The sequence below is a fragment of the Molothrus aeneus genome, chromosome 10 (genome assembly GCF_037042795.1).
Source record: "Molothrus aeneus isolate 106 chromosome 10, BPBGC_Maene_1.0, whole genome shotgun sequence".
Lineage (NCBI taxonomy): Eukaryota > Metazoa > Chordata > Aves > Passeriformes > Icteridae > Molothrus > Molothrus aeneus.
In genome coordinates, this window is record NC_089655.1 from 4058421 (window position 1) to 4082708 (window position 24288).

The window sequence follows — 24288 nt, forward strand, 5'->3', positions numbered from 1 at the left end:
AACCATTGGTGCTTTTCGTGGGGCTTCCCTGGGAGTAGCCCTCTCCTTTCCTGGGAGCTCAGCCTCTCCCAGTCAAACCATTTCCCGATAATAAATGTAGGGTGGGTGTGTTTGTTTTGCTTTGCTGGTTTTTTTTTTTTTTCCTCCAGTAAAGACAAAGAAGCCCTTGAGCCTGGAGCGTAACCTAAAACACGGCATTCCTGAAAAGAATTTCCTGATAATATTTTTAGCACCTGAAAAAAAAAAAAATAAGGCGGGGGGGGGGAGAAGGAGGAGTAAAAAAAAAGCCAAAAAACAGGGAAAAAAGGGAAATGACCCAGGTTTTTATTCTTTTTTTTTCCTCATGCAGCCCTGTGTTTTAAGGGGTCGGGGAGGCTGGGGGGAGCGGCTGGCCACGGGCGGGGGGGGGGGGGTCTCTGTCCCCACGCGTGTTTTGGGGTGGGACAGGGGGGGACCCCCGGCCGCTCGCGCTCCTCGGGGAGCCCCCATGTCCCCGCCCCCGAGCCCCGCCCCCCGCGCGCCGCGCTCCCATTGGCCGGCCACACCCCGACTATGCAAATGAGGCGCGGGGGCGCGGCCGGCTGGGTGAGGGCGCTCGGAGCGCTGTGGGGTTGAGGGGCCTCTGCTCCGAGCGGCGCTGAGGGGATCGCTCCGGGCTCCCGGCTCCCAGCGCCCGGCTCCGGGCAGCAACAGCAGCCGCAGCAGCCGCCGCCCTCCCCGTGCCCCTCCGCGGGCGTCCTGCCCCGCCCCGCCCCGCCCTGCCCCGCCCCCGCCATGCTTCCGTGGCTGGTGCCCCCGTGAGAGGCGAGCGGCGGTGCCGGCGGCCATGCAGGTCCTGGCAGGCTGGGCCGTGCTGGTGGCACTGGGCTGGTGCTTGTGGGGCGCTGCGGAGGTGCCGCTCGGGGACTTCTACCCCTTCGGGCCGGCCCAGGGCGACGCCGCCACGCGGAAGCAGGACGATGGTGGCTCCGAGCTCCGGCCCCTCTCCATCCCCTTCCCCTTCTTCGGTGCGGGGCACACCGGCCTCTATGTGAGTAATTGCCACTTATTTCTTCCTATTCCTTCTTTTTCCCTCCCTCTTATTCCCTCTTCTCTACTTCATTCTTCCTCTTCCTTTCCTCTTCTTCCCTCTTTCCTGTCCTGCTTGGATGAATCCCGGTCTCCTTGGGGGCCATCAGGTGGTCTCCCCTTCACTGGGAGCATCAGAGGAGCAGCGGTGTGCCGAGGATGGTGCGGGGGCCCTGGCTTTGGGGAGCAGGCAGGACCCCTGGGTCAGTGTGGGGGTCCCCAGGCAGGATCCTGGCCCCAGCGCCTTGGAAATGCTCACCCACGGTGGGGAGCCTGGACTGAGCCCTGCCTGGAGCCTGCATTCCCTGCGTGCCCACACCGTGTGGGACTGGCTTGGTGACATGCTGGGGGATCCTGGCAGCAGGGAGCTGGGTACATCTGGTGGGCAAGAGCCCAGGGCTGGTGTGCTGCAGTCCCTGGCTGGTGGCCCTTGCTGCAGCAAAGGGGTGTTAGTGGGGCTCTGGGTGTGATGTAGAATAAAGACAGCTGCACTTTGGGCTGCCCACTCGGCACATCTGATTCCCTTGCCTTTCCCTGCACCCACTGGGCTGCTGGGACTGTTGGTGACACGCTCCCTTGCAACTCCTAAGCCAGCGGGGGGGGGACTGTGGCCAAAGAACTTGAATCATGCCTGGCCCATCGTGTCCCCTGTGGCTGTGGCCAGAGGGGCAAGCCCAAGGGCCTGGCTGTCCATGGAGTCTTTTGGGTGGTGCTGTCTTGCATCCAGAAGTGAGATTTGGGCTCCCCATGCCTGTTTCCACCTGGCACAGTGAATCCTTCAGTGTCCTGATCACATCTCCCCAGTTTATTCTGGGCTTAATGATGGCCAGACCCAGGTGGCAGAGGAGAGGGCTGAGCATTGCCTTAATGCCATCCCAGAGCTGGGCTCATGTACCATTCCACTGCCTTGGCTCAGCTCAGGGGCTCCTTGGTCCTACGTGGTTGTGTTTTTCCCCTGATCAAAGCACCAGCCCTGCCATCGGGTGGGAATGATCCAGGCTTGGGGCTTGAGCCACTGTGGGAGGATAGAAGGGGCTGGGAGAAGCCAGGTGACATGATGGTTGTCCCATAGAGGATCCATAGTGTTGCTCTAGGTCTTGGAGGGGCTGCTGGGATCAGAGGACAGTGCATCCCCTTTCCCTGAGCTAAAACCCCATGGCTCTGCAGGGCCAGCTTGCCTGCCCCCAGCTCAGAAGTCCATGTGGCAGGGGCCCTCCTCTCCAGGGAGCTGCTGCTGTCCAGGGGGACTGGCACAGGGCTGAGTTCACCTGGAAACCTCTGTTCTCAAGGGCTGCCTCCAACCACCCCCCTCCTCCTTCACAAAAACCAGCAACAACAAAAAAAGCCCTTCTTGGCTCTGGTTCTCTCCCATCTTGCTTTAATCAAGGGAAGAATGTTCCTCTGCGGACACAGTGGGGTTACGGAGGCTTTGGGAAAACAGAATCCTCTTTCCCTTAGTCACAGTAAGGACTGCCCTGTGTTCAAATGGAGGGGCTATGAACCCTCCTCAGGGACTGCGGACCTCCCCCAGGGACTGCACAAGGCCATCACAGCTCAGCCCCCCCGTGCCTCGGTGTGCTGGCAGCTGGGGTGAAAGCATTCTGGCTTCCACATGGCTCCTGGGGATGCTGGCTCCCAGCTCCTTTTTGGCACACGTGTGTGACACCGCTGCCTGCCTGCATGCCAGAGCTGCTCTCTCCAGTTGAGAGCCTCTTGCCTGTACCAGGCCCCCTTTTCCATCCTGCCTGGAGAGCTTGGCTGGAGTCTGTGTGTTCCTGCCTGTCCCACAGTCACTTGTGGGCTGGGGAACAGAGTGGCTTGGAGCTGACTGGACTGCCAATCGTGGCGCTGTGGCAGAGTGCTGGCAGGGTCACCTCCAGGGAATTTGGGAGCTCAGGGTGAGAGCATTTCCCTTTGATCCCTGTTCAGGCAGGCAGGGGCTTTCTTCACCTTCCTCATTCCCACTGCATCCCCAAGTTGGGAGGTAGCACTCCAGGCAGCAACATCCACTAGTTCCAGTTTCCTTCCCTGGGCTCAGGCTGCCTCTGCCAGGCATCCCAGAACCCTAATTGCCCCAGTTACTAAGTACTGAGGAACAGCTTGAAATATGTCACCCTGGGGGTCTGGCATCCCCCACTTTAACGAGAGCAGCTTTGCACGGGGCGGTGGCGCTTGCTCACCTGGGGACCAAGAGCCCCTTGGCTCACCCGGAGTGCTGTGCATGCCGGTGGGTGGGTGAGAGGATGGAGCAGGGCTCCTCCCACCCTGGGCCAGTGCCCACAGCCCCCCTGCCAGCAGGGTCCAGCCCCTTGGGCTGCCTGGGAGCCGTGGGGCTGCGGAGCGAGCTCAGGGCTGTCCCCTGCCAAGAGCGGTGCCGTGAGCTGGCCCCACGCACCGGGCACTGTTTGTTTTATGCGCAGGGCTCCTGCAGTTTTTGCAGCTGTTCCCCTCCCCTGGCCCGGAGAACAGGGCTGGGTTTGTTCGGGCAGTGGCCCGCAGCCGCGCTCCAGCGAGCAGGAGGCTGGGCCGGGGGGCTGGGGCTGTTGTGGGTGCTCAGGCACGTCTCTGCTTCTAAGGACAGGAAGGGGAAGCGCTCCAATATTTGTGGAAAGGGAAGGGGGAGAGAAAGATGAAATGGAAAACACCTCTGAAACATGGATTCCTGCTGGCAGCAGGAGTCAGCTGTGGCCACCCGTTTCTTTCCCTTGCTCTCTGCAGGTAAACAACAATGGGATCATCTCGTTCCTGAAGGAGGTCTCCCAGTTCACACCAGTGGCCTTCCCCATCTCCAAGGACCGGCGTGTGGTTGCTGCTTTCTGGGCAGATGTGGATAATCGGCGGGCAGGTGAAATATATTACCGAGAGAGCACCGAGCAGCCCATCTTGGACAGAGCCAGCAGGGACATTGCCCAGTATTTCCCTGAGTTCCCAGAGTTTTCTGCACAGTGGGTCTTCATTGCAACCTGGTACCGAGTCACCTTCTTCGGGGGCAACTCATTTTCACCAGTGAGTAGCTGAGGCAAAGCAGCCACCCCACCTGTGTGCCTTCAGTGTGGTGCCAGACCTTCCACTTGGCACGGAGCTGTTAGCAGAGCTCAGCTGCCCAGGATGTTGGCCACGTTGACCATGATGGCTCTGTCACCATACCTTGCTGTGACAGAGCAGTGGTGGGCTAGCAATACCAAACCCTCCTCTTTGTGCCATGTGGAGGCTTTACATCATCAGCCTTCTTGGGCAAAAGTGAGGCACCTTTTGCCTTCCAGCTGTTCAATATCCATATTTTACCACATTTTCCCCATTCCTCTGGGATGAGAAGCGAGCTGTTCTAGCTCAGGATCACAACAAATTAGGATTAAAAATAATTAAACTCTAATGCCCTTGCTCATAGAGGAGGACTAGGGTTGAAGGAAACATCCCTTTGCTGAATGTAGTTTCTGTCACTTTATTTTAGGACTGGTTCATCGTCCCTCACTGCTTTCCTCCCCTCCCTGCTGCAGGTAAACACTTTCCAGATTGTGCTCATCACGGATGGCAAGCTTTCCTTCACCATCTTTAACTATGAGTCCATCACCTGGACCACGGGTATGCACGCCAGCAGTGGGGGGGACTTTGCTGGGCTCGGTGGCATCGCAGCACAGGTAAGTGGCAAATGTAGCCCCTGGGGTGCCTGGGTAGCACATCCACCTTGAGAGCTCGTGGCTCCTGTTTGGGTTTCTTGAAGGTGGAAAATCTCCCCCTGCTTGTTTTTTTTTTCTTCTTCTTCAGAGTTCTTAAATATCTGTGTGTGCTCTGGCTCCCAAAGCTGAGACCATACAGGGGGCTTTGTTATCCTGAAACCACAGATCTTTGCCTTGGCTGCTGCTTCACAGTCCCTTTTCCTTCCTAACCTCAGCCTTTAAGAGCAGCTGCCATGGCTAGCACAGCTTTTGCTTGTAGTTTTATTTCATCCCTGTGTGTGTTGTTGTGTTAAAGGGGAAAAAAGCCAACACCCACACCCGCAAAAACCCCAGTGCCCACTTGGATGTGTGAATTTACCGACAGTTGATCCGTGCTTGGCTCCCTGCTTGCCAGCCTGCGGCAGGCAGGATGCTGCAGGTGGAGAGGAAGCAAATGGGATTTGAATTCCCAGGAAGGGACTGAGCAGGCCAAGCATCCACTTCGCCCTGTAGTCCTGTCATGTGAACAGGACTGAGCGCTGGCCTGTGGCATGTGGAGAGGGAAAGTTGGTCTGAGTGGTGCCACCAGTGGTGCCACATGACAAGAGGTGCTCCAGCTGCCTTTTCCCATGCATTAGTGATGTCTCTTTACTCTGTGCCTTTGTCCTTCCAGGCAGGTTTTAACGCTGGTGATGGAAAGCGCTACTTCAACATCCCCGGATCCCGCACCGATGACATCGCTGACGTGGAGATGACGACAAATGTGGGTATCCCCGGGCGCTGGGTGTTCAGAATCGATGATGCCCAGGTGCAAGTGGGGGGCTGCAGCAATACAAGTAAGAGGACAGCAGTTAGGTTTACTTAACTCCCAACCCAACCCCACACTGTTCTCCAGCCCCATCTTTCCCTGCCTCAACCCCCACCTCCGCGGGGTGGAAGAGATGTCTGGAAGGGCTTTGGGGAGGGAGGGGAGGCAGCTATGTGGGGACTGTTTTCAGCACCAGCTGTGGTTGGGGATGGTACCTGTGGTTGCCCTGGGGCTGGGAACGGCTGGGAGAGCAAACGGGAAGGGGAGGAAGAGTTCTTAGTTTAAAGAAGCCTATGGGGAGTGCTGAGGGAGGCTGGGGAGGAGGTGATGTGCACAGCTGGGCCCCTGCCAGCCCACTGCCAGGCAGGGCATGAGGCACCAGCACCCTTGGGGGGTGCATATGTCCATCAGTCCTCGTACGTTGGGCTGAGCCAAATGGAGGGCTGCTGAATGCCAGCCTGCCATGTGGGGTTAGGCTGCCAGGGCCTGGTCCATGCTCCCCACTCTGGGGGTCCTGGCATGTCCCCCACAGAGCTGTTGGTCTCCGGTTCCTCATCCCCACTTCCCCCGGCCATGTTTTCCCACTTGTGCTCTGTGTGTCTTGCGTTATCGGTGGATTTTCTGTACATGGGCTCTCCCCGTCCCCTTTCCCTCTGCCCTGAATGATAAGTGAGGGCGTGTTCATGTCCCCTCAGCCAGTGGAGCAGACCTCCCCCCAGCCAGGCTGCAGTCCTGTGCAGCCTCTCCCCCTTGCACAGGAGGAGTGAAACTGCCCCCTGTCCCAGGGGAGCCCGCAAGGAGCAGCCCCTGCCCCACCATCAGGCAGGCAGCCCCACGGGCTCCCCAAGCACCCGAGGGAGCTGGGCGGGTGCAGGGAGAGACTCTGGCACTGGTGTGGCTGGAAGGTGGCAGGTGAGCCCTGCCAGGGTGGGGTGACAGGGGTCACTGCCTGTTCCCACAGCCTCTGTGTGCCTGACACTGCGGCCCTGCCTGAATGGGGGGAAGTGTATCGAGGACTGCATCACGGGGAACCCCTCCTACACCTGCTCCTGCCTGGCCGGTTTTACTGGGAAGAGGTGCCATGTTGGTGAGCACTTTGCTGCAGGGAGCAGGTCTCGCTCTCAGTGTCACTGCTGCGTGCTGACAGTCTGTCTGTCCCCACCCTGAGCTCCTGTCCCCACCCGGGGCTCTGTTTCAGATGTGGATGAGTGCCTCTCCCACCCATGTCAGAACGGAGCCACCTGCCTCAACGGTGCTGGCAGGTTCACCTGCAGGTGCCCACCAGGCTTCAGAGGCAACAACTGTGAGACTGGTGAGCAGTGTGGCACTTGGAAAGCAGAGACCCCAGGCTTGGGGGGCACTTCTGCTCTTGGGAGGGCTCTTCAGACCAGGGCTCCTGCAGTAGCTGCTGGGCTCTAGCAGTTTGTGACAGCCAATTTGGATTTCAGCTTGCTTCAGGCAAAAGAAACTTTTCTCTGGCCATGAGCCTTTCCTTCTGCTGACTCTTCTGAGGGCTTTGCTCTGCACTGCTGCCAGCACTCTTCCACCACCACTCCCTTAGCCAGAAAAGCTGGCAGCCAGTGCTCAAACAAGCCTTGCAGGCCCTGCTTTTGCAGGTGATGCTCTGGTCCCAAGCTCTTCAAAGCCAGGGGAGACCCTCCCAGTGCCTGGCAGGGGCTGTGGTTACAGGTTTCCCCCACTGCTGGCCTCTGCCTGCCAGTGGAAGTGCCGCCAAAGCATTTGGCTCCCAGCAAGCTGCTGCGCCAGTGGAAAAGGCGAGAAGGGAGTTGACTTGTGGGGGAGGAAGGAAGGGAGGGAGAAATGCCCAGCAGAACACACTGACTTCCAGGAGGTGTGGTGGGATGAAAGAGCTGAGCTGCCTAAGGACAGGTTTTGGGGACAGTCATGACTGGGGACATGGCCACTGTCTCCTGACAGAAGATGCATGGGTGGCTCCAGTCTGTGCTCTGCCTAGGCCTGGTATCACCACACGTAGAGGGTGCCATGTGCTAATTCTGCACCTAGGCTGACACCCCTGTCCCTCTTTTTTGATGTTCTTCTGCAGCAGAATCACCATGTGAGAACAGGGTGTGCCAGAATGGTGGGAGTTGCCAGGTGGTGAACAGGACAGCAGAATGCTTGTGCCAATCAGGGTACACAGGGGAGGACTGCCAAACAGGTGGGTGACAGAAACGGGAATGGGATGGAGATGGTGATGTTTCATACCTTGGCAAGCTTCCTTCCCAGTCAGCTTCATTCCTGGATGTAGTTTTGGGAGGGGAATGTTTGGAACTGCCAATGGCCCCTGTTTTTTCTGTCCATCACCTTCACCCTCCTGAGCATCATCCAGGCTGGGAAGGAGGCACCATGTGAGCTGGCTGTGCCCACACATGACCTGATAACCTTTCCTGGCCTCCCCTTGCAGAGGTGAATGAATGTGAGTCCAGCCCATGCCTGAACGGCGGGCACTGCATGGACCTGGTCGATAACTACACCTGTGTGTGCCTGGAGCCCTTTGTGGGACAGCGCTGCGAGACAGGTGCCTGTGCCCCAGGATGACCCATGGCAGGGACTGTGTCCCACGTGTTCTGCTGGCCATCATGGCCCTCTCCCAATCCCAGGCTCTCCTCCTGCTCACTTCCTTGCTTTCCTCTTACCAGATTCATCTTCCTGCGAGGACCGGAGTTGCCAGAACCGGCAGACGTGCAACTACATCCGCCCTGGCCGCTATATCTGCACCTGCTCCCCGGGTTATTACGGCAACAACTGCCAGTACGGTGCGTGAGGCTGTGCCTCGACCAGCCTGGCATGGGAACTGCAGTCAGGGGCACTGGGCAGGAATGGGCAAATGGCTGAAAAGGGGCTGTGTCAGTCATAGGCACTGGTGGTTGGCATGTGCAGAGCGGCCGTGGTGCTGCCAGGAGGGAACACCTTCCTGCAGGGCTGCTTGACTGTGCTGGGTCCTCCAGCATGATGACCAGGACAGAGGATATTCCAGCCCCGGACTGGAGCTCTCCAGCTCAGGCTCCCCATTGCCCACAGGTGGGCCCCGCGTGCCCGGCGCCTGCCTCTCCCAGCCGTGCCAGAACGCAGGCAGCTGTGTGGAGACTGAGAGGGGCTATGTCTGTGAGTGCCAGGAGGGCTACACTGGACAGGACTGCCGAGACCGTGAGTACAGCCCAGAGGACTTGCTAGTGGGGTGCAGCATGTCAAGGGGAGCCTTTGTGCTCATGAGAGGGAGAAGTAGCAGCCCCATAGAGCCTGTTCAGGGCTCTGGGATTGAGTAGGTCTGTCCTCCTGGAGGAGGCTGTGCCTGTGTGTCTGAGGGCCTCAGGGCTGCTGCCCACCTGAGCTTCCCATGTGAGTGGCATCTGTCCTAACCCACAAGCAGGAGAGGTCCTAGGAAGCTCCTGTTTCCTGTCTTGCAGAGCTCTCTGAGGGCTGTGAGTGTCGTAATGGGGGCAGTTGTCTGGAGGGGAACGTCACCGTCTGCCAGTGCCTTCCTGGGTTTTTTGGTCTCCTCTGTGAATTTGGTAGGTGAACGCTTCTTGCCTGCTGTGTTCATTCCCTCCAGGATGCTTGAGTCAGGCAGCCTGTGGGTCAGCAAGGAGGCACTGCCCGTGCCTGGGCCTAGCACAGTGCCAGGGACACACACTGAATTTGAGCCTGGAAATATTGTCACCTGGTGAGATGGCAGTGCTTCCACTTCCATCAGCTCCTTCCCTTGGAGCTGTGCCTTTCCCAGCCTCTGCCTCAGCTCAGATCCCATGGGTGGGGAGGAAGTCGTGAACTTTGTGCACTCCCTTGCTGAAGCTCACTAAGCATCCAGGCTGGGCATTGCCATTTGCACTGTCTGTGCCAGAGGGTCTGTCCTGCCTCATTGGACCCTGTAAAGTTAGGAGACTCCTGTTTCCATGTGGGTGTCCTCCTGCCACTAACTGAAAGAGGCTGGCACTGGCCGTGTGTTTGCAGAAGTCACGACGACACCGTGCAACATGAACACGCAGTGCCCGGACGGTGGGTACTGCATGGAGTATGGCGGGAGCTACCTCTGTGTCTGCCACACCAACTACGGCACCAACCACAGTAAGACTCCACAGGGATGTGGGAACAGCCCTGGGGTGGGGGTGAGCAGGGGATACCCTCACCTCACCTCAAGGGAAGCTGCCCTTGTACCCCTGGCCACATGTCCTCAGTGATCCCTGTGTTTGGCTCTGCAGCGATGCCATCCCCCTGCGACTCAGAGCCCTGCCTGAATGGGGGGTCCTGCAAGGTTCACGATGACTCGTACAGCTGCGAATGTCCTCAAGGCTTCCTTGGCATGCACTGCGAGAAAGGTACCTCCACAGTGCCCTCTGTGGCCCCAGCACCTGGCACAGGTTGGGAGAAGGGCTTGGACCTTCTTGGGAGATGAACAGTTGCTTGCAGAGCTGGAAGTTGGTGCAGGTTTTCCCATCCCATCCTGCAGGGTAGAGGGAGGGATTGAATGACTCCCTTCATGACACCCAACAGTTGCAGCAGCAGATCCAGTTGTTTCCTGTACAACACCATCAGTGTTGATGTTTTTTATTTACATGCCCCAACTTCTGCCCTTGGGAGCAGCCAGCTGTCTCCCAGCATCGTGCACCTGTTGGCCCCCAAGGCCCCAGCACACATCTGCACGGGTGTAGTGTTTGTGGTGTTGCAGGACCCAGGATGCAGCCAGGCTTCCCTCAGCGAGGGCTGGTGGGTGCTGGTGTGGGGCAGCAGCTCGGGGTGACCCCGCTCTGGGCTCTCTCTGCAGCCAAGCCTCGGCTCTGCAGCACGGGGCCCTGCCGCAACGGCGGCACCTGCAGGGAGGCGGACGGCGAGTACCACTGCTCCTGCCCCTACCGCTTCACCGGCAAGCACTGCGAGATCGGTACAGCCCCCCGGCCCCGCATGGGAGGAGAGGTGGCAGCTGCCCCGCCCACCGGCTCACGCCCGCCTTGTGCCCCCAGGTAAGCCGGACCCCTGTGCCTCGGGGCCCTGCCAGAACGGAGGCACCTGTTTCCACTACATCGGCAAGTACAAGTGTGACTGTCCCCCAGGCTACACCGGCCGGCACTGCGAGATTGGTAGGTTTGAGGAGGGTGTGCCACTGCCTGGGGGCATGGTGGGCGTGACTGTCAGGAGCTCGCTGCTTGCTTGGAGCCCCCTTCCTTGCAACTCTTCCTTGTGCCCTGCTGGCAGGGGAAGTGGGCTGGCTCTGGTCTCATTCCTTGCTCTGCTCTTCTTCCAGTGCCCTCCCCTTGCTTTCTTAGCCCCTGTGAGAATGGGGCTACCTGCGAGGACCTCGGCGGGGGCTATGCTTGCACCTGCTCCCTGGGCTATGTAGGGAAGCACTGCCAGTTTGGTAAGGGTCTCACACTTCCCCAGCTGGCTGGGAACCTAGGGTGCCTCTGTGGGCCCCATTCATCCCCTGTCTCTCCACAGAGGTTGACTGTGGCATCCCCAGTGAGGTGAAGCATGCCCAGGCTTCTTTCAACTCCACCAAAGTGGGCTCACTGGCTGAGTACCAGTGTGAGCTGGGCTACATCCTGAGCCAGCACAACCATCCCCGTGTGTGCCGTGTGCCAGGTGTCTGGAGCGACCCCCCCGAGTGTGATGGTGAGGAGTGCTGGGGAGTGGGCAAGCCCTGGGACACCATCCCAGTGGCCTGAGGTCAGCACCATGGTTTGGTGACCCCAGGATCTGTACTCCACTTGTCTGCTGCCTTTCCCCTGGGATCCCTGTCCTGGGCTCATGTCTCTCCTTTGCTCAAATTTCTTTAGAGATCGACGAGTGCCAGTCTCAGCCGTGCCAGAACGGTGGCCAGTGCAAGGATCGTGTCTCTGCCTTCCTGTGCTTGTGTGAGCCAGGTTACACCGGCCACCACTGCGAGCTGGGTAAGAGACCATGCTCCAGGACTGTCACAATCCCTCCCTCACCCTCCACCCTTGGGAAAGCCCCAGTGGATTGCAAAGGAGCTAGGTTACCAGGAGCTGTGTGTGCTTGGATCAGCCTGAGGCAAAGGCTACTTTCCCAGGGCTCCCAGCCAACTGTAGGGTTTTCCACCAGGGAGACACTGCTCCTATTTGGGGACAATGAGCAATGTGGGAGGTGGTGGGATTCTGGCAGGTGGATCCAGCCCAGCCTCCCTGAGATCTGGCAGAGGACAGTGGTAGGAGAAGGTGGGCTGTTGGAAGCTAGGTGAGGGGGCATGACACAGGCACCCTATGGGATGGACGCTCTTGGCACAGCCCCACACTGCCAGTTGTCCCCAGGTGTCCCTGAAGGAATGTCTCCATGCCATATTCTTCAGGAGCAGGGCTGAGGCAATGGGCACCCAGGAGCAGGGATGTTCCTGGCCACTGGGCTTGGGGAAGCAAATGACATGGGAGGGGTCTATGCCCAGTGGGAGAAGTGCTGCTCTCCAAGCCCCTGTCCCTAGCACCAGCCATCTCTGTGCTGAGCTGGTGCCTTTCTTCCCACCGGACCCCAGATGTTGACGAGTGCCAGTCGGAGCCCTGCAAGAACAGTGGGACCTGCCAAGACCTCCCCGGGTCCTTTGCTTGCTCCTGTCCTGAGGGCTTCCTGGGCACCCAGTGTGAGACAGGTAGGGGCTCTCCCTTCCTTGGGGTCAGTGGGAGGCTGGACTGTGGCACCAGGACACTGCCAGGGCTGGCACCATGCTGGGTGGCTGGTTGCTGTCTTGGACACCTTGAGCCCAAGCCAACACCTTGTTGCTCATTGTTGCACCTCCTTGCCTGTAGTTTTGGGGGCAGAGCTGAAACTGCTCTGAGGGGGAAGGAGCAAGGAATGAAGTGTCCACCAGTGATGGACTCCCTTTCCAAGGTGTCCACCCCTTCCTGGGGGTGTGGGGACCATGGTGTACAGTGAGGGTTTCAGTGTCCAGCCCAGCTGTGCCAAACTCTGGGCAATGCATCTGCCCTACTGCCCCCTCGGGGGTCTGTCACTGTTGCTCTTTCATGGAGGCTGGGAGGTGGCTACTGGCATGCTCACTATTGGCCTTCTTCCCCCTCCAGAAGTGGATGCCTGTGAGTCAGACCCTTGCCAAAATGGAGGGGAGTGTGAGAGCTACGGGGGCTCCTACCTCTGTGTGTGCCCAGAGGGTTTCTTCGGCTACCACTGTGAGACAGGTGAGGCAGGCAGGGCAGCACAGGGTGGCCCCGGCATCAGGGGCACTGCTGACACTGCCAAACCTGGCACCTCTCCCACAGCCAGTGACCCGTGCTTCTCCAGCCCCTGTGGGAGCAGAGGCTACTGCCTGCCCAGCAATGGCACCCACAGCTGCACCTGCAAAGTCAGCTACACAGGCAAGAACTGCGAAAAAGGTAAAGGCCCTCAGCAGCAGCACCAGGACATGATGTGGGGCTTGACACCAGCCTGGCAGTGCCCACCACCCACCCACGAGGGGCTCAGCACCATCCGGGACCAGCAGCACTCCTTGAGTTGGGCAGGGCTGGGGGCTCGCCCTGGGTGGGGGGGGCAGCCTGTGCCCCACCAGTGCCATGGGTGGGTGCTGGCATGCTGAGTCGCTGCCACAGGTGCTGAGCTTGGCACCGGGACACGGGGGACAGATTTCCCCTGCAGCAATGGCAATCCCTCGGATGCCCTCAGGAGGGGAGGCGGAGGCGTCTGAGCCTCTTGGCACTGGCCTCCCCCGAACCCCTCGCCCCATCCCGCAGTGACCACAAGTGCTTGGCCACCAGTGATACCAGGGAATGCTCCTGGCACCCTGGCTCCTCCTCTGCCCACTGAGCCAGGGCTGGCTTACACCCAGAGAGCCCCTGCCAGGTGTGCCAAGCGAGACGAGCGAGGACCTCGTCCTCTTATCGCCGCTGTTCTGCCGCTTGCTGACAGGGTCTGTTCTCTAAAGATTCATGGCATTACCTCTCCCCTTTGCTTTTGCACACACCCTGAAGAATTGCTGCCACCAACCTCATTAAAGGTGGAAAGGGTGGAGGACACTGGTGTGTTGATTTCTTGGCACCCACCTGAGGACGCAGCTGCCAGGCAACTCATTGACGGCTACGCCGTGACGTACGTATCCCTCGACGGCTCTTACCGCAGGACAGATTTTGTGGACCGAAGTCGTTCTGCCCACCAATTGCGGGCACTAACCTCCGGCAGAGCCTACAATATTTCTGTCTTTTCAGTCAAACGCAACGTGAACAACAAGAATGATATCAGCAGGCCCGTCATGCTCACCACGCGCACTAGTGAGTAGCGTCCCCAGGGGGAACACGTCATGTGACCGTGTTCACAGGGGTCCAAGGATGAGGGAAGAGACGAGGATCTGACTCCATGTTTCAGAAGGCTTGATTTATTATTTTATGATATATTTTATATTAAAACTATACTCAAAGAATAGAAGAAAGGATTTCATCAGAAGGCTGGCTAAGAATAGAAAAAGAAGGAATGAATAACAAAAGCTTGTGGCTCGGACTCTGTCTGAGCCAGCTGACTGTGATTGGCCATTAATTAGAAACAACCGCATGAGACCAATCACAGGTCCACCTGTTGCATTCCACAGCAGCAGATAACCATTGGTTACATTTTGTTCCTGAGGCCTCTCAGCTTCTCAGGAGGAAAACTCCTAAGGAAAGGATTTTCATAATAGATGTCTGTGACAATCATGGTCGCGAGCGTGCGTGGCCCCTGCAGGTGCCAGGGTTTGTGCTGCCACCTCCAGCCTGCCACCAGCTCCAGCATGGTATCAAACCTGGCAGGTTTGCTGGTGCAGATCCTAAAATCCAGCTGGGGGCCTCTGGAAAGTGCTTGACACAGAGAATTGCTGTTTTCTTTGCTGTGAGTAAAAGGCCTGATGCCCTGTGGCTCACCCTGTCCAGGGGCTGTAAGGGAGCTTGCAGTGGGGATTGCTCCTGAGCCCTGTTCATTGGGGCCAGGCTGTCCTGCTCCTTATCTCTGTGCCCAGGAGAGCTTGAGGAGCCCCTGTGCAAGGCAGGCAGTGGGGCTTCTGCAATCCTGTGAACCAATCCTGCCATACTGCTGGGCTTGGTGTGGGAACATGCCAGCAAGGGCAGGGGCTGTCAGGGACCTCTGCTCCATGGGCAGAGGAAGGGGCACAGTGATGCCTCCAGGCCATGGACAGGCAGAGTTTTGATCCCACTTCCTAAGGCAGGCAGGTGTGGAAATCAAATGCAACCAGGATGGAGGGGATTAGGAAAGCAGATGGCCTCTGAGGAGAGGAGAATGGTGGTGGTAAAGCCCCATCTCTCACAGCAGGCTGAGACCAAGTGAAGCCCAGGGGAGGAGATGGCAGCATAATGCTGGGCACAGCAGCTCATGGGGCCTCAAGCCACAGCTGGATGCTGAGGTCAGGATAGCCACCTGAAGTGTGCCATGGACTTAGCAGTCACTAGTGGGGTTCCCCAGGGCTTGGTTTGGGGCCAGTCCTGTTTAACATATTTGCTGATGGTCTGGACCTAGGGATTTTGTGTACCCCTCAGTAAATTTGTAGCCAACACCAAGTTGGATGGGAGTGTTGATCTGCTTGAGGCTAGGAGGGCTCTGCAGAGAGACCTTGGCACACTCAAAGGGCTGAGGACAACAGCATGATGTTCAATAAGGACAAGTGTTGAGTCCTGCACTTGGGTCACAGCAGCCCCCTCAGCTCCAGGCTGGGGGAGGAGTGAAGAGCTCTTCAGCAGAAAGGGTCTTGGGGGTGCTGGTTGACAGCTGGCTGAACATGACCAACAGTGGGCCCAAATGGCTAAGAAGGCCAATGGCATCTTGACCAGTATCAAGAGCAGCAGCATGGCCAGCAGCACTAGGGAACTGGTCATCCCTCTGCACTTGGCATTGTTGAGGCTGCAGTGCATTCATTTCTGAGCCCCTCTCTTTAAAAAGGACATTGAGGCACTGGAGCATGGCCAGAGAGGGCAACAAGGCTTGTCAAGGGTGTAGGAAACATACCTTGTGAGGAACAGCTGAGAGAGCTGGGTTTGTTTAGCCTTGAGAGGAGGAGGCTCAGGGGGACCTCATAACTCTCCAAAACTCCCTGACAGGAGGTTGTAGTGTGGTGGAGGCTGGTTTCTTCTGTCATGAATGCAGAGAGAGAACAAGAACTAATGGCCTAAAGCCAAGACAGGAAATCCACATTAGATAGTCGTAAAGAATGTTTCTCTCTTTGGGAGTTCAAACATTGGAATCAGATATCCAGGGAGGTGGTAGAGTCACCATCCCTGGAGGTATTTGGGAGGCATCTGGATCTGGTGCTGAGTGATGTGGTTTAGGGGTTATAGTGACAGTGCTGGCAGGATGGTTTAACTGGATGATCCTAGGTCTCTTCCAGCCTTGCTGATCCTATGGTTAGGGCTGGGCCTGGGCACTGCAGGCCCTTTGGAGCTGGGGCAGAGGGGACAGCCTCAGCGCTGCTTTGAGTAGCCCAAGGCCCTGTGGGTGGGCAGACAGATGTGCCTCCCAGCTGCCTGGAGACTGTGAGGAGAGCATGAGTTCAGTGGGAGAGGTGGCACTGAGCTGTTCCACTGGGGAAGGTGATGCAGAGGTGCCAGCAGGACGCCCCTTGGGGGCACACAGGGAAGGGAGGGGGTGACCCACGGTGACCGCAGTGCTCTGTGCTTGCTCCGGCCAGGGCCGCGCCCGGTGGAAGGCTTTGAGATCAGCAATGTGACTGCCAGCGCCATCACGGTGCAGTGGGCTCTGCACCGCCTCCAGCACTCCACTGTCAGTAGGGTCAGGGTCTCCATCCGCCACACGGGGGACCTGGCAGCCCGCACCGTGGAGCTGAACAGCAGCGTGGCCAAGTACACCTTCCTGTGAGTGCCTGCTGCTGGGTGCCAGGGCTCTGCCTCCCTCAGCTTGCCCTGCTTACCCCTTCCCACCCTTTTTCCTGCACAGGGACCTGCAGCCAGGAGAGAGATATATCATCCATGTCACAACGCTGAGCGGCCTGGGAGTGGAAGACCACCCCTCAGAGAGCCTGGCCACAGCCCCTTTTCATGTGTGGACAAGTGAGTGAGGTTGTCTTTGCCATCCTGACTTGGCAGGAAAGCTGTGGGGAGGGAGAGGTGTGGGAGCTGCCAGACTGTCTGGCCAGCACAGCAAACAGGAGGTGTGCAGGCCAGGGCTGGGGAGGCCAGGAAAGACTCTGGCATGTCCTCCCCTGCCAAATGTTGTTCAGTCTCTGAGACCAGCATGAGCCCAGCCCCATGCATGGATTCATCCCTTGCTGTCTGGCAGTCAGAAGGCAAGGGCTGACCTGGGTGCAAGGGTGCAGTGAGGCTCTGTCTGTCTTGGCAAGGACCAAGTGTTGAGCATCCCCTCACTGTGCATCCCCTGGCTGGAGCAGGCTCGGGGCTGGCCTGGGCAGTGCCAGGCAGGCTGGGCCCTGACACGCTGGTATAAGGTGATGTGAGCAAGGAGGGCAGTGACCATCCAGGCACCCCAGCTCTGACCACTTTCCTCCCCATCCCCTGCCTGCTGCAGGGCCTCTCCCTCCACAAAACCTCACCGCCTCCCACGTCACCGCCACCTCGGTGTCCATGGCGTGGGAGCAGCCGCCTGCTGGCACCATGGAGGGGTACATCATCAATGTCACCACGGCTCAGAGCGTCAAGAGCCGCTACGTGCCCAACGGGAAGCTGGTGTCCTACACGGTGCGGGACCTGCTGCCAGGGCAGCGCTACCACCTGTCCCTGACAGCTGTGCAGAGCACGGAGCAGGGCCAGCTGCACAGCGAGCCCATCCACCTCCACGTCAGCACCTGTAAGTGCTCCCGGGCTCTGCTGGGCTGCTGCAGCACGAGGGGGGCAGTGGCATGGCAGGGAAGGGGGTAGGGGGTGGAAAGCAGTTGGCTGAGAGGGTGACGAGCCCTGCACTGTGACAAGCCCTGCTGCCCCAGCACTGGGTGTCTGCAGCAGGCTGTGGGGACAGGACACAGCTCCACTGGAATGGGAGGTGGGGGTTGTAGGGTTAGCAAAGGGCAGACACAGAGCTCCAGCTTGGTGATGGGCACCTGCATCCCCGGTGTGTGGAGAGTGTTTGTGGCACCTGCATCCCCACTTGGCAGCCCGGGGGTGATGGGACTGGCTGGGAGGTCGGTTGCTGGCTCACACTGCCTCTGTTAAGCCTCATCCTTTGGTCTGCAGTGCAGAGGGATGGGGCTCCAGAGAGGCGGTGGAGCCAAGCTGGGCACCCCCGGGTCCTGCGGAACAGGCTGCCCCCAGCCTTCCTGCCGGAGCTCCGCCTGCTGGCAGATCACGACACGGCTGAGGAGCCCTCGCCTGCCCCCAGGTAGGCACTGCCTCAGCTCTTCCACTGGGCCCAAGCACTAGGCTGAGCCAGTCCCTTTTCCCAGCTTCCATGCCCAGGTGTATGCAGGGTCGAGCCATGCTCCTGCTGAGGTGCAGCCTCTTGCCCACCCACTGGGGTTCTCAGCCAGGCCCCTTACCCTGAGAGCAGTTCCCCCATGGGACTTGCACAGAGCCTGATGCCACCAGTGAATGCTTTATACAGCTGCCATGAGCCCCAGCACCCAGAGCCTGCAGTGCCCTGTACCCTCATGGCTCTCCTGTCCCAGGTTCACGGAGCTGGTGGATGGCAGAGGGAGGATCAGTGCCAGGTTTGGCCCTGCACTGGGAAGATCCATCACTGTGAAAACACGTAAGTGCTCTTGTGCCTTTGTGTCCTGCTCCTGTCAGCCAGTACCATCTCCTGCAGCTCCCTGAGAGCTGAGGTGGCAGCCAGGCAGGCTGCAGGAGGGCTGGGGGAGCTGTAGAGGAGAGTGGAGCCCTCTCACCTGGCCCTGGGCAGGCAAACATCTGCTCTGCTTGTTAGACCCCTGCCCGAGGAGAGGGGTGACTGGCTGGGAGAGCCCAGAGAAGGCCCCTTGCTGATGGGAGGCAGTGCTGACTGTGCCTGCCCTTTTTTCCTGCCAGCAGCAGCAGGGGCCTGAGCCGTGGCTCCATAGCCCTCCAGTGCAGCCCCTGCCTGCCCAGCAGCCTCAGCCCCCACTGTCAAGAGCAGCCTCACACCTGAGGAGGGTCCTGGGTGAGAAACCCCTCACTAGTCAGACCTAGCCCCCATTTTCCATCCCCAGAAGACTGGGAACCAACCCAAGTGCCAACCCAAGAGACCCTAGAGCAAACCCCACACCATGGGATGGGGAAGGGGCCTGGCACACCTGAGGACAGCCCTTGGCCTCACTGCACATCCTGGTTCTGCCAAAGACTCTCTGTCCCAGCCCCTTCCAGGAGGTGTGAGAGCATCACCCCACTTCTAGGGATGCCAGCTGGGGAGGGCTAAAGCACTGCCTCAGGCCTCAGCAGTGCCCCAAGGCTGCAGGCAGGCTGGATCCCTTTGGAGGGGCTGCTTTTGGGTCTGGCTCTGGCCTGGAAGGTGACATTTAATCCTCTCATTGTCCAGAGCCAGAGGCTCCAGTGAAGCTGGAGAACACAGAGGTGTCCAGCTGGGACAGTCTGGCACTGCAGCTGCGTGAGGCAAAGAGCAAGAGTAAGTCCCAGGGGGAGACCCACAGCAGCAGGAACCAGCCCTGGCCCCACAGGCAACCTGCTCAGCACCAGCCTGCCCTCCTTGGAGGGCACCCCTGCCCACCTGCTCTTCCTGGGAGCACCCTGGCAATGCCAGGGCCTTGGCAGGGCTGAGCTGTGGCCCCAGGCTCTGATGGTCGAGCGTGTTTTGCAGGAGAGGGGCAGAACTGCTCCAAGAATCCCTGCAGGAATGGAGGCACCTGCACCCGAGATGAGGAGTCCTTCCACTGTGCCTGCCGCCCGGGCTTCAAGGGCCGGCTCTGCCAGCTGGGTGAGTGCCACGCCGTGCCCGAGGGCCAGGCTGCTGGCTGTCCCTGACACAGCATGTCCCCTAGCATGCAGGTCACCCAGCACACCCTGCCAGCTCCCACAGTGCCCAGGCTTTGCTAGAGATCTGTGTCGTGCTGGCAGCCGAGAGAGGGGCTGGGCTCTGCTCCTGGCTGAGCTCTCTGCCAAGCCCCTGCCTTACCCAGAGAGTTGTGTAGGCAGTGTGAGGCTGGGGGCTCTGCTTCTGCTGCTGGGTCAGCTGTGTTGAGGCCAGGGGGGCCTCAGCAGCCCCTTGCCCCAAGGCACAGGCAGGCAGGGCCAGGGATGGGCTCAGTGATAGCTCCCCTCTCCTATTCCCCAAGCAGCCTGCAAGAAGGTGCCACACTCGTGCACACGGCTGTACTCGGAAACCAGGGCATTCCCAGTGTGGGAAGGAGGCACCTGCCACTATCTGTGAGTACTGCCTGCAGGTGATGCTGCCCCCTTCCCCTTGTGCTCTGAGCTGGGGATGTCTCCCTGCAGCTCGGCTCTGGGGAAGGGACAGCGAGCTCAAGGCCGTCTCCAACCCCAGCTGGCAGTTGCCCCCTCCCCAGCAGGCTGAGCAGCCTGGCGTGCCCCTGTGCCCTCCCCCAGCTGTGCATCAGGGCAGGGTGGGGCTGAAGTGACAGCCCCATCCTGGTGTTACCCACCCACGTGGCAGCAAGGTTGGATTTGGTGTGTGTGACCCCCAGACAGCAGCAGATCCCATCCAGCTCCTGGCTGCCTCTCTATCTGTGAGCAGAGGGCTGGGGGAGCCCTGATGCAGTGCCAGGGCAGGGGGGGTTCTGCTCTGTCCCTGGCCCCCCTATGATGGAGGTACAAAGGCCTGGCTGGGATCAGTCCTCCAGCACAGCAGAAAAAATCTGGGGGAAATCTGGTCCCATTCCTGCCAAGGTTGGCTACTGCAGCCTGGAAGGAAATAGGGGAAATACCCAGACTTCCCCTTCACTCTCATGAAAACACATCTCCCCCTTTTGTTCCCCCATCTCCACTGTGTGTGCAGGTCCAGGAGAGTCTACAAGGTACACCAGGATATCTGCTACAAGGAGAGCTGTGAGAGCACCACTTCCAAGAGGACAAGCAGCAGGTACAGCCCACAGCAGCCCACTGGATGTGCCAGCCTTCCTGTGATCCTGGGCAGGGGCATTGGCTGGCTGCTGTGCCCCAGCATGCAGGGGGACCCCCAGGCTGGGGGTGGACTGCTGAGGGGTGCAGACATGACCAAGGCATGGATGCCAGTGCTGTGTGTTTGCCTGTGGGCATTGGCCAAGGGGCATGGGGCTGACGCTGCTGTCCTCCCTTCTCTTGCAGAAAGCCAAGCAACAGTCACACACTGAAGAAGCCATAGAAGTAAGTACCAGCTCCAGCCCTCCCCAGATGCAGGCAGGGGCAGTTCTCGTGCAGGGAGTCAGGGAGATGGGAGCAGGCCAGGGCACAACCCTGGCTCATGCCACCATGTCCAGGGGGTGTGAGGGCTTATGGCTGAGGGCTCCCTGGTGGCTGGGGTAGAGAAGCAGGAGGCAATGCTCTGCTTCCCCCTGGCTCTGTAGCTCCATATGAGCAAGAGATTCCTGCATAAAAAGTGCCAGGCAAAGGCTGGAGTCCTGGAGGCAGCAGGTCCCCTCTCTCAGCACAAGGTGGTGCACAGGGTGGGAAGAGGCAGGGCATCTGCCAGACTCTGCACACCAGCTCATTTTACTCCTGCTCCTCCACAGGGTTTAAAGCAGTAGAAGCTTCGTCTTTCCACATCTAAGGGCTTTTTGAACACCAGGAAGATCAGATCTGCTCACTGGGTTGAACACAGCAGGGGAGCCTTCCTGCCTGGTGTCAACCTCTCCCTCTCCTCCAGCCCATTAGGGACACGCAGCTGGATCAGCACACTGAGTAGTGCTCCCTTTCCCCCTGCTGGCCCAGCACTGCCTTTGCTGGCCCCCTCTCTGCCCCTGAGGAGCTGAGCACCCCCCTTGAGGGGGCCAGCCCTGCTCAGCACCCCCAGCCACTCTGCACAAGCCACGGGCTCCCCACTTCACTCAGGGATCAGCCCAGCCCCTTGCCAACAGCATCTGCACCAATCTGTTTTCATAATCCAAGGTTATAAATTACCTATAACCCTCAAATAAAACAGTTTAATGCAGACCAAAAAGCTTTAGCCATCACCTGAAATCTGGCCCCCAGAAACATGCTCTGAGGAGCAGCCTCTGTAGATGAGTTAGAAATGGTGAGCAGCTCCGAGTGGTGAGGCGAGCACGGGCAGTAGAGGAGCATTCCTGTTCCCTCTGCTCTAGCAGGGGAAACTGAGGCAGCTTCTACTGCCTGCCTTTTTTCTTTGCTTTGTACACAAGCCCTGCTTTTAACCAAATTTGCAGCTCAGAAACCAATAGAGCACCTAAAAAGAATTTAAAATGTGATCTGTAGGGTGAAATCTGTCAGCTGAGGCATGCCAGTGGTCACCTCCACACCAGTGCAGGGCACAGCAGAGGCTTGGTGAGGAAGCCAGCCCCACACTCCATCCCCTTGCACTGCACTTCCCTGTGGCACCTGTGCTGCAGGGTTATGTGGAGGAGAGGACCAAGCACCCAGCACTGCAGCAGGGCAGGCAAGGAAAGAAAAAGTGTAGCTTAGAAACGTTCCTAGTTTTTGTGAGTTTGTATGACAACACTAGTTAAACATAGATTTGTGTATTAACGTACACGGTGTATATTATAAATTAACACATACCAGAGATATATCACAGTTATGGTATAGAGTGTCATGGCCCCAGCAGAGTGGGATTGTTCTGGTGGGGAGGGCCTCCCCCCCTGCCAAGCAGGGCTCTGTTGCTCAGCCACGTGTCTCAAACAGCAGCTTGGAAGATGCTCTCAGAGCAGGGCAGGCCCAGGAGTTCCAATGCTCCTGCCACCACCCTCTTCCTCCTGGAGCAGTGTAACAGTGCTCAGCCTGGGGGCAGGGACAGTGTGAAGCCAAGACCAGCTGGCCAGTGTGCTGCTCCCCTCCTGCACCACCTCCAGCTCTGCTCCCACAGGACAGACAGGCCTTGTTTTCCTCCAAGGCTGCCTGGTCCTGCTCCAGCTGCCTGGCAAGCACAGCAGCCCTGCCTTCCCAGGGCAGGAGAAGCAGCCAGCCCTCCCCAGCGGGAAGAGCAGGGCAAGGGGAAACCCAAACAGCAGAGTTTGGAGCTGTAGTCTGAAAGTATTTGCACCCCTGCTCTGTCAGCCACAAGATCAGCACTGACATGGGCTGTGGAGGTGGAGGTGGCCCTGCCATGGGACAGTTCTGTATCCACAGGAGTTGTCCCTACAGCACCAGGCAGCCTGGTCCCACTGCCAGCCAGCAGAGCCGCCCACAGCTCCTGTCCCACAGCTGGCTCAGTATGTAATGCAGCCAGAAGGTTTTAACCTAGTCTTGGAAATAAATTAGGGGGTTTTGTTTGATTTTTTTTTTAATAAAAACACTTTATGGAAACTGTTTTGGTTTGGGTTTTTCTAAGTAGTTGGTCAAGGAGGAGGAATGAGTGTTGTATTTGACAGATGGGATTTATTGGTACCCCACCCATGGGGCCCTGCACCCACCCCAGCTTGTGCTGGAGTGGGGTGGGAGCCCAAAGCCCCCAGTGTGAGTGCAGCAGCGGGGAGGGCTGGCACCTCACAGCCTCACCTCCTCACTCCTGGGCTGTTTTACTTTCATCACTGTCCAAATCATCATCATCATCATCCTCTGTGTACACTGCATCCACATCCTTCTCTTCCTCCTTCTCCTCCTCCTCTCGAGCCAGCAGCTTCTTGAAGACCTCAAACTCCTCTGGGGTAGAGTAGGCCAGGCTGGCCAGGAAGTCTTTCTCCGGGAGCTGCAGGATGTCCTTCAGTTTTGGGTTACTAATTTGGGTCTGTCCTTTGTGTGGGGTCTCGTAGAGCCCCCGGCGCTCCAGGAAGATGTGGCGATTCCGGAGCTCGGCAAAGGGCATTTGGAAGAGCCGAGCCTTCACCATCTCCTTCTGCTGGACCCCCATTCTGAAGTAGGCGTACTGCGGGGGGAACGGGGGGGGTCAGGCACAGCCCTATTCCCGCAGCCAGCTCTGCAGGAACGCGGCTCCCGCTCCTCACCTGGAACTGGTGATGGAGGGTGCGCGGCTCCTCCAGCAGGACGGCGGGGCAGGTCCCCAGCACCTCCCGCAGCTGCTCCGCCGTGAAAAGGCATCGCTCCCGTAGCAGCCGCACCGCCGCCTCCAGCCTCCTCCGGGGCACGTGGAACAGCTGGGGACAGCGGCTCAGGGCCCGCTGCAGCCGCCCTGCGGGCAGCACCAGCTCAGCGGGCACGGCTCAGCGGCAGAGCCCCGCTGTCCCCCCGCGGCCCCGCTCCCTGCCCTACCTCCGTCCAGCCCCAGGCGCCGCAGCTCCTCGGCGCGCTCCCGGAGCCGCTCCGTGGGCAGCCGCAGCAGCGCCGGGCTCCGCTCCAGCAGCGCCAGGGCGGCCTCGGCGCTCAGCCCGAGCAGCAGCAGCTGCGCCACCGCCGCCTCCCGGTGCTCGGGGCCGAGCCGGGGCTGCAGCGCCTGGAGCCGCCGGGCCTGCTCCTGGCTGAAGCCCATGGCCCGCAGCGCCGCCAGCTCCCCGCAGCCGCGCCGAGAGCACGGCCCGGGGGCGGCGGGGAGCGCCCGGCCCGGCCCCAGAGCCCGCCCGACGCCGCGCAGCAGCAGCAGCCGCCCCGCCATGGCCGCGGCCGCGGAGGGGCCGGGCCTGCCCCGCTCCGCCCCGGCCCGGAACGGCCGCGATCCCGCCCTGGGCAGCGCCGCGGGATCGGGAGAAGGGGCGGGGTGGGAGCCGGACCCGGCACGGCCCCTCCGGGCCGGCAGGGGTGGAACACGGGGGGCAGCTACAGCCCGGTGCCCGGGGCAGAGAGG

The 24288-nt window shown here is 59.4% G+C and overlaps 2 protein-coding genes across 2 annotated transcripts; one reads left to right on the forward strand and one right to left on the reverse strand.

Moving 5' to 3' along the window:
- Nucleotides 1–826: 826 nt before the first annotated feature.
- On the forward strand, nucleotides 827–22856 carry SNED1 (sushi, nidogen and EGF like domains 1). The gene is made up of 33 exons (XM_066556397.1): nucleotides 827–1030; nucleotides 3787–4074; nucleotides 4566–4706; nucleotides 5398–5560; nucleotides 6494–6619; nucleotides 6731–6844; nucleotides 7598–7711; nucleotides 7958–8071; nucleotides 8193–8309; nucleotides 8575–8700; nucleotides 8961–9065; nucleotides 9505–9618; nucleotides 9753–9869; nucleotides 10316–10432; nucleotides 10512–10628; nucleotides 10793–10906; nucleotides 10987–11160; nucleotides 11325–11438; nucleotides 12035–12148; nucleotides 12579–12692; nucleotides 12774–12887; nucleotides 13479–13775; nucleotides 16172–16355; nucleotides 16438–16550; nucleotides 17026–17304; nucleotides 17688–17832; nucleotides 18119–18201; nucleotides 18964–19050; nucleotides 19243–19359; nucleotides 19718–19808; nucleotides 20398–20481; nucleotides 20706–20744; nucleotides 21110–22856. Exons 1-32 carry the CDS (start codon nucleotides 827–829, stop codon nucleotides 20740–20742), a joined length of 4338 nt encoding a protein of 1445 aa, XP_066412494.1. The 3' UTR covers nucleotides 20743–20744; nucleotides 21110–22856.
- Nucleotides 22857–22908: 52 nt separating this feature from the next.
- On the reverse strand, nucleotides 22909–24099 carry MTERF4 (mitochondrial transcription termination factor 4). The gene is made up of 3 exons (XM_066556398.1): nucleotides 23760–24099; nucleotides 23495–23679; nucleotides 22909–23415 (listed from the first exon to the last, which is right to left on the reverse strand). The coding sequence occupies exons 1-3, from the start codon at nucleotides 24097–24099 to the stop codon at nucleotides 23053–23055; spliced, it is 888 nt and encodes a 295-aa protein (XP_066412495.1). The 3' UTR covers nucleotides 22909–23052.
- Between the last annotated feature and the right edge of the window lie 189 nt (nucleotides 24100–24288).

Excerpts from the sequence above, each read along its gene's own strand:
- SNED1 (XM_066556397.1), top strand. The coding sequence starts at position 827 with ATGCAGGTCCTGGCAGGCTGGGCCGTGCTGGTGGCACTGGGCTGGTGC. Across the intron at positions 11,439-12,034 it reads CGGCCACCACTGCGAGCTGG|ATGTTGACGAGTGCCAGTCG; the intron begins GTAAGAGACCAT and ends ACCGGACCCCAG. Across the intron at positions 17,305-17,687 it reads CCACCTCCACGTCAGCACCT|TGCAGAGGGATGGGGCTCCA; the intron begins GTAAGTGCTCCC and ends TTTGGTCTGCAG.
- MTERF4 (XM_066556398.1), bottom strand. The coding sequence starts at position 24,099 with ATGGCGGGGCGGCTGCTGCTGCTGCGCGGCGTCGGGCGGGCTCTGGGG. Across the intron at positions 23,680-23,759 it reads GCGCCTGGGGCTGGACGGAG|GGCGGCTGCAGCGGGCCCTG; the intron begins GTAGGGCAGGGA and ends TGCTGCCCGCAG. Across the intron at positions 23,416-23,494 it reads CCCTCCATCACCAGTTCCAG|TACGCCTACTTCAGAATGGG; the intron begins GTGAGGAGCGGG and ends TTCCCCCCGCAG.